The 18,945-nt window shown below is 36.2% G+C and overlaps 1 protein-coding gene across 1 annotated transcript in view; it reads left to right on the forward strand.

Annotated features, from left to right (window-relative positions):
• Positions 1–1,231: 1,231 nt before the first annotated feature.
• Znf774 (zinc finger protein 774) overlaps positions 1,232–18,945 on the forward strand; it is a 596,184-nt gene continuing 578,470 nt past the window's right edge. Inside the window, 6 exon segments of the mRNA XM_071608600.1 lie at positions 1,232–1,525; positions 1,527–1,920; positions 1,923–1,978; positions 1,980–2,148; positions 2,151–2,273; positions 2,588–3,028. Coding sequence (XP_071464701.1) covers positions 1,232–1,525; positions 1,527–1,920; positions 1,923–1,978; positions 1,980–2,148; positions 2,151–2,273; positions 2,588–3,028 — 1,477 coding nt within the window.

The following is an 18,945-nucleotide window of genomic DNA, read 5'->3' on the forward strand; positions in this document are numbered from 1 at the left end:
TTCACCAGAATTTTGTAGTTTTCTTCATATAGGTCTTATATGTATTTATTTTAGGTTTATAACTAAGTATTTCATTTCTGGATAGTGGGGAACAATGCAAATGATATATTTTTTTATAGAATAAATTAATTTTATTGACGGTTATGAAATTTAACACTGATAAACATTTTGGTACAATTGAGAAGGATTTGTAGGTTAGAATTTCTCTCTCAACCACAACCCTCTGAAGGATATGAAATGACTGCTATTACTGTTATTTAAAAAATAATAGTAATTTCCAAGTTAAATGAATTAATGTGGGCTGGGGTTGTGGCTCAGTGAGGGGCACTGGGTTTGATCCTCAGTACCACATAAATAAATAAAATAAAGGTGTTGTCCATCTACAGCTAAAAAAAAATTTAAAAATTAAATGAGTTAATGTAAAACCAAATAATGTCAAAAGCAAAACTATAAAATTCTTTGCAAAAAAAAATTTACAGTAACACACTACACAAGGTAAGCTATAGATGCAGTTGAGCAGGTATGTGTGATAAGGTTGGGGCTCCCAAAAGTTTAAGGGATGGAGACCAATCAAGTTTTTTTTTTTTTTTTTTTTAAATAACCCTGCCTTGCTCTTAGTTGGCCTATGCTCTGTGTTGAATGGATGGATAGATGGATGGAAGTGTGGGTGGGTAGATGGATGGGAGTGTGGAGATTCTGAATCTCATGTCTTGAGCTAGACTTCTTTTCTGGAATGAATTTATCTCAGGGGCCTTCCCTCAGCCTTGGATGGGCAGCTCTATCCACCTGTAGGTTTTCCTGCTGAATCCTTAGGTCAAAGATTAGAGAGTTGATCTTCTTTGTTACTACCTTCAAAGGATACAGGCCTCATACATAAATTGATCCACAGTCTCATCTCACTGCTTTGTGTGCCAGGATATCTCCATAAATGGTTACTATTTTTATTAAAAGTTTTTTGCAGTGTTGGGGAGATGATCATGTCATCTGCAAACAAAATTTTATTTTTTTTCCCTTTCCCAATCAATATATATGTTTTTTTTCTTTTTCTGTACTGGGGCATTAAACCCAGGGGTGCTTTTCCACTGAACTACATCCCCAGTCCTTTTTAATTTTTATTTTGAAACAATGTCTTGCCTCCAAGAGGAGAGGGGCTGCGCGATGGCAACCGCAGAGGGGACCCTGGCCGAGCGGGAGGCTGGGGTGGCCTGGAGATTCTGAGACCAGAAATAAGATGAAACAGTGGAAGTCAAAGATGGAAATATCTGAAGAAAAAGATTCAGCAAGAGCTTCACCAGAAAGACTTCAAAGGCTCATCTCCCAGGAATGTGAGTTAGTCAATACCAGTGAACCTGAGGACCAGATTTTGAAGCACTGAATAAACCCCTTGGAAGATGCAGTGAGACATCTCCCATCCCAAGAGAGAGTTATCAGGGAAGTGAATCTCATCTCCAAGAAATCCATGGCAGGAGACCAACGCCAAGGATGTCATGGAGAAAAAATACTTTCTGTAGGAGAAAGATCCCATAAGATATGAGGTCTGTGGCCAAACCTTCAAACAGAACTCAAGACTGACTGAATATCAGGAAGTTCATAACATAAACAAGACCTATGATTGTAAGGAATGTGGGAAAATCTTTAACCAGAGCTCAAACATGATCATACATCAGAGAATTCACATGCGGAAGAAACCATATGTATTTAATGAATGTGGAAAAGACTTTAATTAGAGTTCAAATCTTCTTATACATCAGAGAATCCATACTGGAAAGAAACCATACATATGCCATGAATGTGGAAAAGACTTCAACCAGAGCTCTAATCTGGTTAGACATAAAAGAATTCACAATGGCAAAAATCGCTATGAATGTAAAGAGTGTGGAAAGGCCTTTAAGGGAAATTCAAACCTTCTCCTACACCTGAGAATCCCTATATGTGCAGTGAATGTGGGAAAGCCTTCAATCAAAGCTCAGATCTTATACATCCCTATACATCACAGAATTCACACTGGTGAGAAACCCTATGAGTGTTACCACTGTGGACAAATGTTCAGTCCGAGTTCACACCTAGTTACTCATCAGAGAATTCATACTGGAGAAAAACCCTTCAAGTGTAATGAATGTGAAAAAGCCTTCAGGCAGCGTTCTCGCCTTCTGAACACTAGAGACTCCACAGTGGAGAAAAACTCTATGCATGTCAAGAATGTGGGAAATCTTTCACTGGACGCAGAGCTTTTCTTAAACATCAGAGACTACATACTGGAAGGAAACTTGAATGTGAAAAAGCTTCCATTTCTGACTTGGACCTTAGCAAACATAAGGAAGAAAAACCTTATGAATGTACTGAATGTGGAAAAACTTTCCGGGCAAGTTCAGATCTAATTCGGCATTGGATAATTCATACAGGAGAGAAGCCCTATGAATGCAGTGAATGTGGGAAAGCCTTTTAGCCAGAGGTCACACCTTGTTACACACCAAAAAAATTCATACAAGAGAGAATCCCTATGAATGTAAAGAATGTGGAAAAGCCTTCATTTGGCACACAGTCTTTCTAAAACATAAAAGACTTCATACTGAAGACAAACTTGAAGAATGTGAAAAAGTCTTCAGCAAGGATGAGGAACTTAGGGAAGTGCAGAGAATTCACCAAGAAGAAAACACTGTGTAATCACAGTGTAATCAGGGTAGTAGAACTTACAGAGGTAGCTCCAACCTTGTCAGATATCAGGAAACTCATACAGGAGAGAAACCATATGAATGTAAGAATGTGAGAAAACTTAATCAGAGCTCAGATCTGATGAGACATCATAGAGTTCATAGTGGAGAAAAACCTTATATATGCAATAAATGTGGAAAATCCTTTAGGGGAAGCTCAGATCTTATTAAACACCATCATGTTCATACTGGAGAGAAGCCCTATAAGTGCCCTGAATGTGGGAAAGCCTTCAGTCAGAATTCACACCTTATTTGTCATTAGAGAATTCACACTGGGGAGAGACCTTTTGAATGCAGCCACTGTGGGAAGGCCTTCAGTGGGCGTGCAGCTTTTCTGAAACATCAGAAACGTCATACTGGAAAGGAATTTGGGGACTTCAAATAGGACTTATTTGAAGAGTCTTCAAATAGGACTTATTATAACAGGTAGGAGAAATCTAATGAATGTAGGAAAAGTTTAGTTGGGGACTACACCTTAGCAAACATAAGGAAGAAAAACCTTAGGAATGTACTGAATGTGGAAAAACTATAGATAATTTTTTTTTAATTATTAGAAAAAAATTCTGAAAGCAGAAAACAATTAGAAAATCCTCTTGTGAAAAACATACAAGTGTAATCAAGTGGAAAAGCTAAAAGTTCTTGGGCATAATAGCCTTCTGCTTCTGTATTTACACTGGAATATGGTCCGAGAATGTTTTAGGGGATTTCCGTCATTAAAATCATTAGAAATCACTGTGGCAGCAACCCCAAAACTAAATTCTTTGTGGAAAGAGTTGTTTCAATCTCACCTAGTTCAGAGATGATATAAATCTGTTTTTTTTTTGTTTTTTTTTTTAAAAGAGACATGTTTGGCTAAATTGCTGAAGCTAGCCTCGAACTTGCAATTCTTCTGCCTCAGCCTCCTAAGGCAGTTGAATTACAGGTGTGAGATGGAGTCTTGTTGCTCACACTGATATTGAACTCCTGGGCTAAAGAAGTCCTCCTGCCTCAGTCAGCCCCCCAAGAGCTGGGATTACAGGCAGGCACATGCTACTGTGCCTGGCTTCCAATCAGTTGTATCTTTTGTTTCCTTTTCTTGTCTTATTACTTAGCTAGGACTTCCTGAACAGGAATGGCAAGAAGAGATATCCTTATTTTCCTGCTCTTAGTGGGAAAGCTTCTAGTTTCTCACCATTAAATATGATATTATGTGGGCTGGGGATGTGGCTCAAGCGGTAGCGCACTCGCCTGGCATGGGTGCGGCCCGGGTTCAATCCTCAGCACCACATACAAACAAAGATGTTGTGTCCGCCGAAAACTAAAAAATAAATATTAAAATTCTCTCTCTCTCTCTCTCTTTAAAAAAATATATGATATTATGTTATCAGTTTGGGGTAGATATTTACCAAGCTGAAAGAGTTCCCCTTTTTCCTAGTTTACTGAGTTTTTTTTTTTTTTTTTACCATGAATGGATAGTAGGTTCTGTCAAACGCTTTTTCTGCATACATCAATGTGATTGTGTGAATTTTCCTTCTTAGTCTGTTTATATGATAGATTACATTAAATTTTGAATTTTAATCCATATGTATCTACATTTAAGGTGAATTTCTTGCAGACAACATACTGTTGTGTTTATTTTGATCCACTCTGACAATCTATCCTTTGATTGTTCATTTGATGTTTGAAGCGATTATTCACAAAGGTTAATATCTCCCATGTTTCTTACTATTTTCTATTTGTTGCCTTTGTTCTTCATTTCTATTTTTGTTTTTCACTCTTTTTAAACTGACTTTGGTGGTTTTTACTGAGCATTTTATGATTCCATTTTTATTCCTTTCTCAGAATATCGGTTAAACACGTTTCACTCATTTTAGTACTTAGATTTTTAAATTTATATTCACAAATCTAGGCCCATTTTTAAGTACACTGTATGATTTTATGGATAGTGTATCTTATAATAAAATTATCCTAACTCCTCCTTCTTGTGCCATGTATCATTGCCACCACTTATTTCACATATATAGCCATACATATGATATATATTATATACACACAAACATCCATAATAGAATACATTGTTCTACTATTTTGAGCAAAATGTTCCTTCAGATTAATAATTTCTTATTTACCTTCATTTATTCTTTCTTTGAATCTTTTTCCTCTCCCTCCTGTCCCTCTCCTCCTTATCCTTTCCCCTCTCCTTTTTGTCTTCCTCCTCCTCCTTTTTCTTTGTACTGTGTATCAAACCCAGGTGTGCTTCAACACTGAGCTATATTCCCAGCCCTAAAAGTTTGAAACAGGGTTTTGCTAAGTTGCTGAGGCTTCTCTGTGTTGATGAGGCTGCCTTCAAATTTTGATTCTCTTATCTCAGCCTCCCAAATCACTGGGATTCCAGGTTTGTGCCATCATGCCCAGCCTGATAGTCTTTCCTTAGAAGACCGAGTTTTTGACCTATATTATATTCCTTCTCTGTAAAGAACTTCTTAAAACTTTGTGCAAAGCAGGTCTTTTGGCAACAAGTTTCTTCAGTTTTTATTTTTCTCTCTTTTATTTGTTCTAATTAGTTATATATGACAGTAGAATGCATTTGGATACATCATACATAGATGGAGTATGATTTTTCATTTGTCTGGTTGTTCATGGTATGGAGTTACACAGGTCATGTAATCATATATGCACATAGAGTAATAATGTATGATCCATCCACTGTCATTCTTACCTCCATACCCGCTTCCCTCCCTTCTATTTAGTCCTAAATACCACTATTCTCCACCCCTCCCCACGCATTGTGAATTAGTGTCTGCATATCAGAGAAAACATTCAGCCTTTGGTTCTCTGGGACTGGCTTTTTAAAAAAAAAATTTATTTGTTTTAATTAGTTATACATGACAGTAGAATGCATTTATGCACTTTGATATATAATACATAGATGGATATAATTTCTCATTTTTCTGAGTGTACATGTTGCAGAATCATTGGTCATGCAGTCATATATATATATATATATATATACACACACACAGTAAATCATGTCTGTTTCTTTTTTAATATTTATTATTTTTTTTAGTTATAGGTGTAGACAGTATCTTTATTTTATTTTTATGTGGTGCTGAGGATCGAACCCAGTGCTCCACTGATGCTAGGTGCGCGCTCTACCTCTGAGCCACAACCCCAGCCCTATAATGTCTGTTTCATTCTACTATATTTCCTATCCCTACATCCTCTCCCCTCCTTTCCCATCACTTCTCTCTACCTAATCTAAGGTAATGCTATTTTTCCCTAGCTAATTGCTTTAACTATTCTAGTTCTCTTATTTTTCCTTAATGTGAATTACATCCGCATATTAGAGAAAATATTTGGCCTTTGGTTTTGTGGGATTGGCTTATTTCACTTAGCATCATATTCTCCAACTCCAACCATTTACTGGCAAATTCCATAATTTTACTCTTCTTTAAAGCTGAATAATATTCCATTGAGTATATATACCACATTTTCTTTATCCATTCATCTATTGAGGGACACCTAGGTTGGTTCCATAGTTTAGCTATTGTGTATTGAGCTGCAATAAACACTGATGTGGCTGCTTCACTGTAGTATGCTGACTTTAAGTCCTTTGGGTATAAATCAAGGGTTGGAAGAATTGGATCAAATGGTGGTTCCATTCCCAGTTTTCCAAGGGATCTCCATACTGCTTTCCATAGTGGTTGCACCAGTTTGCAGTCCCACCAGCAACATATAAATGTACCTTTTCCTCCAGATCCTTGCCAACATTTATTGTTGTGTATATTCTTGATGACTACCATTCTGACTGGAATGAGGTGGAATCTCAGTGTAGTTTTGATTTTCATTTCTCTAATTGCTAGAGATGTTGACCATTTTTTCATATATTTGTTGATCAATTGTATTTATTCTTCTGTGAAGTGTTTTTTAAGTTCCTTTGCCCATTTATTGACTGGGTTATTTGGTTTTCAATGTTAAGTTTTTTTTGAGTACTTTATATATCTTGGAGAGATTAGTGCTTTAAGTGAGATGTATGTGGTAAAGATTTTCTCCCATTCTGTGGGTGCTCTCTTCATGTGAAGAAACTTAAAAGTTTGATTCCATCCCATTTTTTGATTCTTGATTTTACTTCTTGCACTTTAAGAGTTTTGTAAAGGAAGTTAGATCCTAGGCTGATGTGGTAAAAATTTGGGCCTATTTTTTCTTCTATAAGGTGCAGGGTCTCTGTTCTAGTGCCAAAGTCTTTGATCTACTTTGAGTTGATTTTTGTGCAGGGTGAGAGATAGAGGTTTAATTTCATTTTGCTACATATGGTTTTCCAGTTTTGCCAGCACCATTTGTTGAACAGGCTATCTTTTCTCCAGTGAATGGTTTTGGCACCCTTGTCTAGTATGAGATAATCGTATTTTTGTGGGTTTGTCTCTTATCCTCTATTCTGTACCATTGGTCTACAAATCTGTTTTGGTGCTAATAACATGCTGTTTTGTTACTATAGCTCTATAGTATAGTTTAAGGTCTGGTATTGTGATGCCTCCTGTTTTCACTTTTCTTGCTAAGGATTGCTTTAGCTATTCTAGGTCTCTTATGTTTCCCAAATAAATTTCATGATTGCTTTTTCTATTTCTATGAAGAATGTCATTGGGACTTTAATAGGAATTGCATTAAATCTGTATAATGCTTTTGGTAGTATATGGCCATTTTGACAATATTAATTCTGCCTATCCAGGAGCATGGGAGATCTTTCCATCTTCTGAGGTTTTCTTCAATTTCTTTCTGTAGTGTTCTGTAGTTTTCATTGTAGAGGTCTTTCACCTCTTTTGTTAGATTGATTCCCAGTTTTTGTTTTGTTTTGTTGAGGCTATTGTGAATGGAGTAGTTAGTTTCTAATTTATCTTTCAGTGGGTTCATCACTGATGTATAGTAATGCATTTGATTTATGGGTGTTGATTTTATATCTTGCTACTTTGGTGAATTCATTTATTAGTTCTAGATGTTTTCTGGTGGAATTTTTTGGATCTTCTAGATATAGAATCATCATTAAATAGTGATAGTTTGAGTTCTTCTTTACCTATTTTTATCACTTTAATTTTTTTTGTTTTGTATAATTGCTCTGGCTAGAGTTTCAAGGATGATGTTGAAAAGAAGTGGTGAAAGAGGACATCCTTGTCTTGTTCAAGTTTTTAGCAGGAATGCTTTTGATTTTTCTCCATTTAGAATGACGCTGGCCTTGGTTTAGCATATATAGCTTTTACAATGTTGAGGTATGTTCCTACTATCCCTAGTTTTTCTAGTGTTTTGAACATGAAGGTGTACGGTATTTTGTCAAATGCTTTTTCTGCATCTATTGAGATGATCACATGATTCTTCTTTTTAAGACTATTAGTATGATGAATTATGTTTATTGATTTCCTTTTGTTGAACCAACCCTGCATCCCTGGGATGAATCCCACTTATCGTGGTGCACTATCTTTTTAATATGTTTTTGTATGCAATTTGCCAGAATTTTATTGATAATTTTTGCATTATGTTCATCAGGGATATTAGTTTGATATCCCTTGATGTGTGTTTGTCTAGTTTTAGTATCAGGGTGATATTAGCCTCATAGAATGAGTTTGGAAGGGTTCCCTCCTTTTCTATTTTATGGATACTTTGAGGAGTATTGGTGTTAATTCTTCTTTGAAAGTCTTGTAGAACTCGGCTGAGAATCCATATAGTCCTAGGCTTTTCTTGGTTGGTAGGCTTTTGATGGCATTTTCTATTTTATTACTTGAAATTGATCTGTTTAATGCATGTATGACCTCCTCCTTCAGTTTGGGTAGGTCTTATGTCTCTAGAAACTTGTTGATGTCTTCGAAATTTTCTATTTTATTAGAGTATAAATTTTCAAAATAGTTTCTATATCTTCTGAATTTCAGACATGTCCATTGTGATATTTCCTTCTTCATCGTGTATTTTAGTAATTTGAGTTTTCTCTTTGTTAGCAAGACTAGGGGTTTATCTGTTTTTATTTATTTTTTTCAAAGAACCAACTTTTTGTTCTGTCAATTGTTTCAATTGTTTCTTTTGTTTTGATTTCATTAATTTCATCTCTGATTTTAACTATTTCCTGTCTCCTACTGCTTTTGGTGTTGATTTGTTCTTCTTTTCCTAGGGCTTTGAGATGTAGTATTGTACTTATTTGTTGACATTTTGTTCTTTTAATAAATGCACTCAATGCAATAAACTTTCCTCTTAGTACTCCCTTCATAGTGTCCCAGAGATTTTGATATGTTGTATCATTGTTCTCATTTACCTCTAAGAATTTTTTTTATTTCACCCTTGATTTCTTCTACTATCCATTCATCATTCAATTATGTATTATTTAGTCTCCATTTATTACAGTATCTTCTGTTTTTAATTTTATCAGTGATTTCTAATTTCATTCAGTTGTGGTCTGATAAAATGCAGGGTATTATCTCTGTTTTTTTGTATTACTGAGTTGCTTTGTGGAATAAGATATGGTCTATTTTAGAGAAAGACTCATGTGCTGCTGAAAAGAAAGTATATTTGCTCGTTGATGGATGAAATATTCTATATATATATATCTGTTAAGTCTAAATTATTGATTGTATTATTTAGTTCTGTAGATTCCTTATTTAGTTTTTTCCTTATTTAGTTTTTATTTGGAAGACCTGACCAGTAGTAAGAGAGGTGTGTTAAAGTCACCCAATATTATGGTATTGTGGTCTATTTGACTCTTGAAATTGAGAAGGGTTTGTTTTATATACATAGATGCTCCATTGTTTGGGGCATAAATATTTATAATTGTTATGCCCTGCTTATATATACTAACCTTAAGAAGTATGGAATGTTCTTCTTTGTCTCTTCTCATTAACTTTGGTTTTAAGTCTACTTTATCTGAAATGAGAATGGAAACCCCTGCTTGTTGAAGCAATTAATGAGTGACATATTTTTTTCCCATCCTTTCACCTTTAATGTCTTTGCCCATGAGGTAAGTCTCTTGAGGACAGCATATTGCTGGGCCTTGCTTTTTAATCCAATCTGCCAGTCTCTGTCTTTTGATTGATAAGTTTAGGCTGTTAACATTCAAGTTATTATTGAGATATTACTTGTATTCTCTATCATTTTGATTTATTTCTGGTTTTCGATTTGTCGTAGTTTCTCATTTGGTTGAATGTCCCTCTAGTGCAGATCCTCCCTTTGTTGGTTTTCACTTTTTTTTTTTCACTTCATCCTCATGGAATATTTTGTTGAGAATGCTCTGTAGTGTAGGCTTTCTAGCTGTGAATTCTTTTAATTTTTGTTTATCAGAAAATGTTTTAATTTCATCTTCAAATCTGAAACTTATTTTTTCTGGATATAAAATTCTTGGTTGACATCCATTTTTTTTTAGAGCTTGAAATATATTATTCCAGGACCTCTAGCTCTGAGGGTCTGGGTTGAGAAATCAGTTGAGGTCCAAATTGGTTTTCCCCTATATATAGTTTGATTTTCTTTGTCTCTTACAGCTGACTTCCAGACCACTCACGTGGTCACTCCTTATAAGCCTGAAAACCGCAAAGGGGGATGTTCGGGGGGGGGGGGTGTCTAGCCAATGCAAGCAAGCCAGGTTACAGAAGCAGGACAGTGCAGTCAAGTGGAGGGAAGCCTAACCAATCACAGTTATCCCAGTCACCCCAGTTACAGTATCAGAGCCCCGTTACCCTAGTTACAGAAACAATAGTTCTGTAACTATTAGGTAGTTCCGTGTTCTTAAAGGTTTCTATAGCAAAAGGAAAAGAACATCTTGCTCCAGTCATGACTCTTGTACTTGGCATGGTTGTTTTACAGGATGAAGTCATAAAACAAAATGGAGTCACTTTTGCTCCTACTATCACATTCCCCACTGGTTTTAGTAGGTTTGATGTCAATCTTGCACATCATTAGGCCTCAGTTTTTGTTCCAACCTTCTGTGTCTAAGGGACTAAACTGGGCTCACAAGACCATAAGTCTGACCTCACCTACATTCTTTTGTATATGGTTTAGGAGGGATTTTAAGAGGCAGGTCCTACGGTAATAACAATCAGGAGAAGGACTAGGGGCCCAACTATGGCTGAAATGATGGTAGTCAACCAAGGGGACCATGAGAATAGGTTTTGGAACCAATTGCCTGAAGTTTCTAGTGTTTCATCTCTTTCATTTAACCTGTTTTTCACAAGCGCCAAACTGTTCTTTATTATCCCAGAATGGTTTTCATAGAGTCAAGTTTCTCCTGGAGCCATACAAAGTCCTCCTTGTTTCAGAAAGAGACCATCTAGACCTCATCTGTTTTGTAAGACTATTTCTGTCAAACTAAAGTGAAACCTTTAGTTTGGAGATTGATCTTTCTAGTTTTCCTAAATCTATATCTATTTGATGGCTGAGGGATTCCAAAACCAGCCAGGAGGGGAACTAAAATGGGGGTAGCCAGTCTATGTTGATAAATCAGTAGGGGCCTGGCCTTTTAAAAAGTCTAGGTGTTCTTTTCCCTTTACTCCATCAAAATAGTAGGTTACATAGTTCAGAGTTATTGACAGGTTGGAGATATAGGCATGGAGTTAGAAGTGGGAACCGAGAAGCACAATTTTTGGTGAATGGGGGAGTTGTCCCACTTATAAGTTAGGTTGTGGAAGCAAGTGTCTCTTTATGGGAGATCACCCAGGGTGATCTTGGGAGTAGTTTCCCAGGTACATCTTCCTGAGCTAGACATATTGGAGAACATCTATGTTGACTGTAATTTTTCCTCTAATATTAGGGACCTCCAACTGCTGTAAGGGAAAAGGGCGATGACTGTTCTTGCTACTTCCAGCTGAAAGGGGGGCGATGTGCAGTGGGCAAGCAGTTTGGAGTCCCTTTTAAGAAACTGAGTGGGTCAAGGAGTCCATGGTAAAAATCTGGCTCAGGAAGAACAGGATGTAAATTCACCTGGGGTGGGCACTTCTATGAGAGAAACAGAAAGACATGAGTACTGAAGTAAGATTAATACAAAATAGCAGTTGTAGCATCTGGAACCTGTCCATGAATATCATGAAAATGACAGAAACTAATAATTGTTTACCAGGAGGCAGAAGACCTGAGAAAATGTCCCCATAACAAGGCCTAACAAAGCCTAATAAGGCACTTTTTTAGGGAACATAGATCTTTAACATTGTCAGAATTATCAGTTAAATTTATTATTTATTTAGTTAAATTAGTTAATGTCATCTGAGTTTTGTAAAAATACCTTTTTGGCATGACCACTGTGTTCAGTAAAGATCCTTTTGTTACTTAAGGCTAGATAATTATATTAATAAATATTGATTACATCTACCTGTGTAGGAAGTTAGGAAGATCTATAGGCCTTGAACTGACTAAAAACTTCTGGCAGTTTTTTATTGATAGTTATCAGGCATTTTTGCCTAAGAATTTTTCTTTTATTGCCTCCAGTCTTATTTTGGTGGATGCTAACACTAGTGTACATTTTAAGTTACATTAAAATAACTGTTGTTTCTTTTTAAATGTCCAGGAATGGCTGTACCTTTTGGTTTTAACTGTTTTTGCTAGGTGTTTAAGACCAAGCTGGCCAAACTGACCTTGTTTCTATCTATTGGTAAGAGTCAGCTGAGTTTCCTCGGAGGACATTCTTGGGGAACGTGTGAGTAGCATTTTAGTTCTGTTAGTGTCATCTGCATTAGGATGGGTCAAGGTCTTGCTGACCAAATGGATTCCCTTGGAAGCATCAGGCATGTCTCCTTTTTAAATGACCCTCCTGTTTTGCAGCATGTACACTCATTGGCTTTCTGTTCTCCATTGGTCTCATTAATCTCCCTTATCGGGAGGTTATGTGGCCCGGAGTTGCAAAGCTTTTTCCCCTGTCCTGGGTTCAGGCTGACTTAGAGGGCAAGGGCCAAATATTGGTTTCTTTTGCCCCTTTATTTTAACCTTAATATTTAAATTTGGCCTTAAACATCCAGCAAGTCAGTTTTACCAGTTTTAAAGTAAGAATGCTGGGCTTTAACTTTAATCTTTATAACTTTACAGTTTATTTTTTCATAACACAATATCCTTATTTTATTTATAAATTTACGTAATGCTGAAGATCTGCCTGAAGGCAGAAGATGACACCTTAGCATCTACTGTATGATCCAATCACTGTATGCCAACAAGGCAGCTTGCAGACCCAGAGACCCCATTAGATTTTGGGTATAAAAACTCTCTCTTGCCAGGTCCTCCCTCTCTTGCTCTCCCCTTTTTCTCTCACTTTCCCTCTCATTTACTTTTTTCCTTCTCTCTCTCTCTCTCTCTCCCTCCCTCCCTCCCTCTCTTTGCGTTAATCAGACACTGTCACAGTAAAGGTCTCTTAGTTGCTCTGAGTGTAGTGGTCACATTTTTTTAGTCATAATGAAAATACAAAGTGAAATTAACAATAGTAAAAACATATTTAGCTTGTATATAATTTTGAACCTTGGCTGAGTTATACATTATATTTTCTATTTGAGATCACAGTAATCTTTGTAATAAAATTAATCTTTGAATATAACTTTAAATTAACTGAAATCTGGCCTACTTTGAAGTTATTCTGACATTTTGTAAGGTGGGAGGCAGAGCCTTATCTCAGGTAAGGCAGGGCTCTTCACAATCTTAGGTAAAGTGTTTTAGTTCTAAAGCTGATCTTTGCTCTCTTTTTAGATATCATTTTATAAAGTTTACATATATTGTCTTCTTACTCTGTATGAATGTTAGCTAGCACAATATGACATATATTTGAAACATTAATTAAGGAAAGGCTGAGAGCCCTTAACATTTTTTTCCATATGGAAAAGTGACAAAATGTTTTATAATATTAATTTTGAAACAGACCAGGCTTTCATTATCTTTTAAAATACCTTTAAAATTTTATATCTTAGTGTAAAAGTTAACATAAGATTTGGTTATAAAACATCAAATAATATAAATAAATCCCCAATAAAATCTATTATCTTTATAAGTTTAAATTACCATTACAGACAATTTTAGTTTGGAGAATACCAGCTTTATAAAATGTTTCTTTAATGCTTTTACCTTAAAGACTTGTATACCTGAAAGATATGAACACATTTAATCTGTAAAGAAGAGTAATGTACCACACTTTTGTTGATGTTTTTATATTAACCAAGGTTAGCTTTTAAAGGAAAATCTAGACTTTGTAATGTAGGACAATACTTTAAAATAACAGTTGCTGTTTAGCCACAGATGTACAAACCTTAATTTCTCCAAGATTACTTGCTCTAAGGGATAAAACTCAACAGACATAATGTAATTAATATTTTTAGAAGTTCTTGTAATTTTAACATATAAATATATCAGTACATTATTATTTGTCCTTAGGGAACAACCTTGAATAGTTTTAACTATTTGTGTTACATATATAACCAACTTAGTTACATATAAACCTTTTAATATTTGTCTTTTATTTATAGACCCTTATATAACTTAATTAGACCCTTTTGTTGTTTACTTAGATGTATTATAATTATACTTTACCACATAAAGACTTTTTACCTGGAAATGTTTTTCATTAAATATATTTTTATATTTAGAACTTTTTAATGAATTTTTAATCCATTGACCCTTTTTTTGTTTGTATCTTGAAATAAAACTTATAAATTTTTTAATTTAGATAAATTAATCTATTTTAATAAGATGAAATATTTGTAATTTACAGTACTTTAATTGAAGTACAGTTGAAACCTCTTGACTCCTTATATGTAGAATTATACCTGTTGGGACTTTGTAATTTACAGTAACCTTGTTTTTATAATAACACAAGATAATTTTAAATTTCCTTTTTAGTTTACCAATTTATGAAAACACCAACATTGTTTAAATATTTTACCTTCTGGAATTTAAGGAGTTAAGAGTACTTGATATTATATTTAACAGTCAGCATTTTAACTTTGTAAACCAATTCGATGTCTCTAACAAACACATCCATGATTAATTTCATATACCTTTAGATGAAATTTATGTATCTTTTTTTAAAAAAACAAGGTATCAGACAAGTGTATTGAATAGTATTAGCAATCTTTTTTGTGTTGTTGAATAAAAATCCTAGAGAAAATGGATGTCAGACACTTTATAGACATTAACATTTTAACAGCTGTTTAACCATCTAGAAACAAAACTGTGCATTAGTAACTTTAAAGACATTTGTATTTTATTTATTTTCCCAATTTGAATTGAACCTTTTAAATTATATTAACTAAAAGTATTTGGATTCATTTTTTAAAATTTTAATTTATGAGCTCATATGTCAATTTTTTTGTACCAAATACATGTAGACATGGCAATACATATAGACAGACAGTACACTGGTGCACCCACACAAAGCAAACAAACAAAAGCCTTGTAGCTTATTTTTTAAAACCTATTAGATTGAGAGTTAACCCTTGTAAATTGGCCTTAGAATAAAGCAGAGCATAATCAGAAAAACATATTAACTTAGGCATATTGGATCAAAATTTTGAATTTAACAAATATAGAATTTTAAAAGTTTTCTGACCTTTTTCCTGAGGTGGTCCTGTTCATGAAAGCTGAAAAGAGTTGAGGGAACATAGACAAATGAAGGGGGCTTATTTTTCCCTGGAGGAACTTCCCAAAGATGCAGCTTCATTGGTCTCCTTAGGAGAATTCCCCCAGGTTGAGGTCCCATTTTAAACTGGTTTTTCTGGTTTGTTGGATAGCGGCCACCAACTTTTAGTTGAAAAATCTTTGAACTATTTTTTATAGTTGGGAGTTATTCATGCTTGCAAATACTGAGAGACAAAAGCCAAATTTTCTAGATAAAATTATGTTTTTTGTTATACAATTTAGGAATAATAATTTTATTAAACACTTTAGTTTTAATCTGTCCTCTATAGGAACTGACATGATTTACCCAATTGGCCACCTGGCCCAGTTCCTAAATGAAGACAATCTCTAGAATGCCTTTTTCTTTTTACCTTTAGCTTTTACTTTTGACAATTCTTTTAGTCCTGTTGATAGCACTTTACATTTTAATGCAAGCTGTAGTGAGCACAGTTAAAACCATTTTAACCATTTTTTTTTCATTAGAAACAAACTGAGGTAGAAATTAACACAGAACACAAAGGGAACAAACAAAAACAAACCAACAGACAAAGTCCTGAAAATTGTTAAGAAAACAAGTTAAAGGGGTCCAGGTAGAGAGCTCTGTAGCGCTTCCTTGTCCCATGATGTCGGTGGAGTGAAGGAGTCCTGATGAAAGAAGAGCGGTTATGAGAGCAAGAAAAGGGCCCGCGCACAACACACAGACAGATAAACACAAGACAAACGGCCGGCGAACAGACACGGGACAAATGACAAACAGCAAGAAGACGCTGGAGAAACGACAAACAGCAGAACAGATACAGGACAAGCAACAATCGCTGAGATCACACAGGGAGACCTCTAATGGGGCAGAGACCCCGCAAACAGAACAAACGGCCAGCGAACTGACATTGGACAAATGACCAACGGCAGAAGACACTGGAGAAATAACAGCAGAACAGACACAGGACAAGCAACAATCGCTGAGGTCACACAGGGAGACTTCTAATGGGGCAGAGACCACGTCTCGTCCTGCCTCCAGACAGATGAGGCCCTGCAGGGAGGCCTCCAGTGGGCCCCAGATACAGATGAGGTCTCACAGGGAGACCTCCAGGGAGACAGTGACAATGTCTTGTCCTGTCCCGGGGAAGGTGTAAGCGACTGCATCCAATCTGACCTTTTCCCCCAAAGAGTCGACTCACCAGAACTGACAGCCGGCAGGAGGCTTTTCAGAGTGTCCTAGGATGGATTGGAGTCGTCCTCGGAATGAGGCTGAGGAACGTCTCTTAGGAGCTCCCCTCTATTCCAGGGCCAAGGTCCAAAGGCCCGTCGTTGGAGGAAAATTTGGTGTGAGGGTAGGGAAGAAATGGATCCCGGACGAGCCCCCAAATGTTATAGTTAAAGCTTCGTCCCAGGGTTTCATAAGCTGACTTCCAGACCACTCATGTATAATCGAATCAAGCCTTTATTGAAGCACACCGGTGGCGGCTGACCAGAACATAAAGCTGTTCCCCTGATCAGCCCCGAACAATTGCAAGGGCACTCCTTTATAAGCCTGAAAACCGCAAAAGGGATGTTCGGGGGGTCTAGCCAATGCAAGCAAGCCAGGTTACAGAAGCGGGACAGTGCAGTCAAGCGGAGGGAAGCCTGACCAATCACAGTTATCCCAGTCACCCCAGTTACAGAAACAGAGCCCGTTACCCTAGTTATAGAAACAATACCCCATTAGGTAGTTCCATGTTCTTAAAAGTTTCTATAGCAAAAGGAAAAGAACATCTTGCTCCAGTCATGATGCTTCTACTTGGCATGGTTGTTTTACAGGATGAAGTCATAAAACAAAATGGAGTCACATTTGCTCCTACTATCACACAGCCTTTAAGATTTTATCTTTATTCTGAGTGTTAGTCATTCTCATTGTAATGTGTCTTGGTGTGGGTCTGCTGTCCCTTTGTACACTTAGGGTTCTTGTATTTGATTTTCCATTCCATTTGTTAGGCTTGGGAAATTTTCTGCTATTATATCATTGAAAAGATTGTGCATTTCTTTGGTTTGTATCTGCTCCTTCATCTGTTCCGATAACTCTTAAATTTGGCCTTTTCATGTTATCCCATAATTCTTGAATGCTCTGTTCAAGGTTTCTTACCATTTTCTCTGCATGTTCAACTCTACTTTCAAGGTTATATATTTTGTCTTCATTGTTTGAGGTTCTGTCTTCCAAGTGGTCTAATCTGTTGGTGATGCTTTCTATTTAATTTATAATTTTGGTTTACTGATTCCTTCATTTCGAGGATTCTGCTTCCCCTGCCCCCCACAATCTCTAACTCTTTATTGAAGTGGTCTTTTACTTCCTGTATCTTTTCTTTGATTTCACTCCTTATACTATCCTTTACTTCACATATCAATTTAACTATATACAATCGGAATTCCTTCTTGGACATTTCTTCTACTGTGTTATCAGTGGCTTCTGTTGTTGGAAGTATCTTGGTTTGTTTGGGACACTTTATTCCCTTTTTTTCTCATGTTGTTAGTGTGTTTTCCCATCTAAAAGTATGGATCTAAGGCAGGATAAATTCTACCCTATAGATCCATAGTGTCCCTGAATGTTTCCAGTGCTTTGCCTTTACTGATGAGATCAATATCAACAGCACACAGTGTACACAATATATAGCCATAAACCTAATAGCTCCCACTGAGGCATCTACTGCTTTCTCACATTAAACCAACATGATGAGTTCAATAACTGTCTATAGTACAAACAGAATATTTGTTAAAACAATTTACAATTTTTTAAAATTTTTTATTATTTTTATTTATTTATTTTTATTGGTTGTTCAAAACATTACAAAGCTCTTGACATATCATATTTCATACATTTGATTCAAGTGGGTTATGAACTCCCATTTTTACCCCGTATAACAATTTACAATTTTAAATGGTGGATGAGAGAACAGAAGTAGTGCTATATGCAGTATTCGTGAGGAAGGAAGAGAGAAGCTAGAAGTAAAAATTCACAGGATGAGTGGAAGAGGAGCTGACAGAGATTGGCTGTTGGTTGGAGAAAAGTTGGAAAGAAAATAGACGACAGAGAGGAAGAATACGAACAAAGAGAAAAATGTAAAGACATAAGAATAAAACAAAAATGCAAAATACCATTCATATATCATTGTCCTCCACATACTGATGGATAAAAACATCCTGTTCCAAATATAATAGATATATCAGAGAATCAAAAAATAAAAAAAAAAAAATCTTGCTGGAAAGTTGAACTGTCTCTGTCAGTGTTCAACAGTTTCTCAGCTCTGTCTCTGATCTCTCTTGGGATCATCAAACCCAGATCAGCCCTCACAGACCCAGTCTCTATCCCACCAATCTGGGCTTCAGATACCTCAGGCTCAGCCATGCTGTAGTCCCAAAATCTCAATGCTGCTCCTACTGCAGAGAGATCACCAAGGATACACTCAAGCAAAGGTGCAACCCCAAGATGCAGCAGCAAGACAAGGGCCACCAGAACTCTCAGCAGGAAGATCTCAGGTTCCTCCAAACCTACAGGCACCCTACCCTGGATGTGTAGGTCCCAGCTGGAGTCCCTAGACAGAGGCTCTTGTGATGGTAAACCTGCTGGCACCCAGGCCCCAGGCCCTTGGCTGTGTCCCAAAAAGGGTGCTGCCATGTG

Source organism: Marmota flaviventris, chromosome 2, assembly GCF_047511675.1.
Source record: "Marmota flaviventris isolate mMarFla1 chromosome 2, mMarFla1.hap1, whole genome shotgun sequence".
NCBI classification, from domain to species: Eukaryota; Metazoa; Chordata; class Mammalia; order Rodentia; family Sciuridae; genus Marmota; species Marmota flaviventris.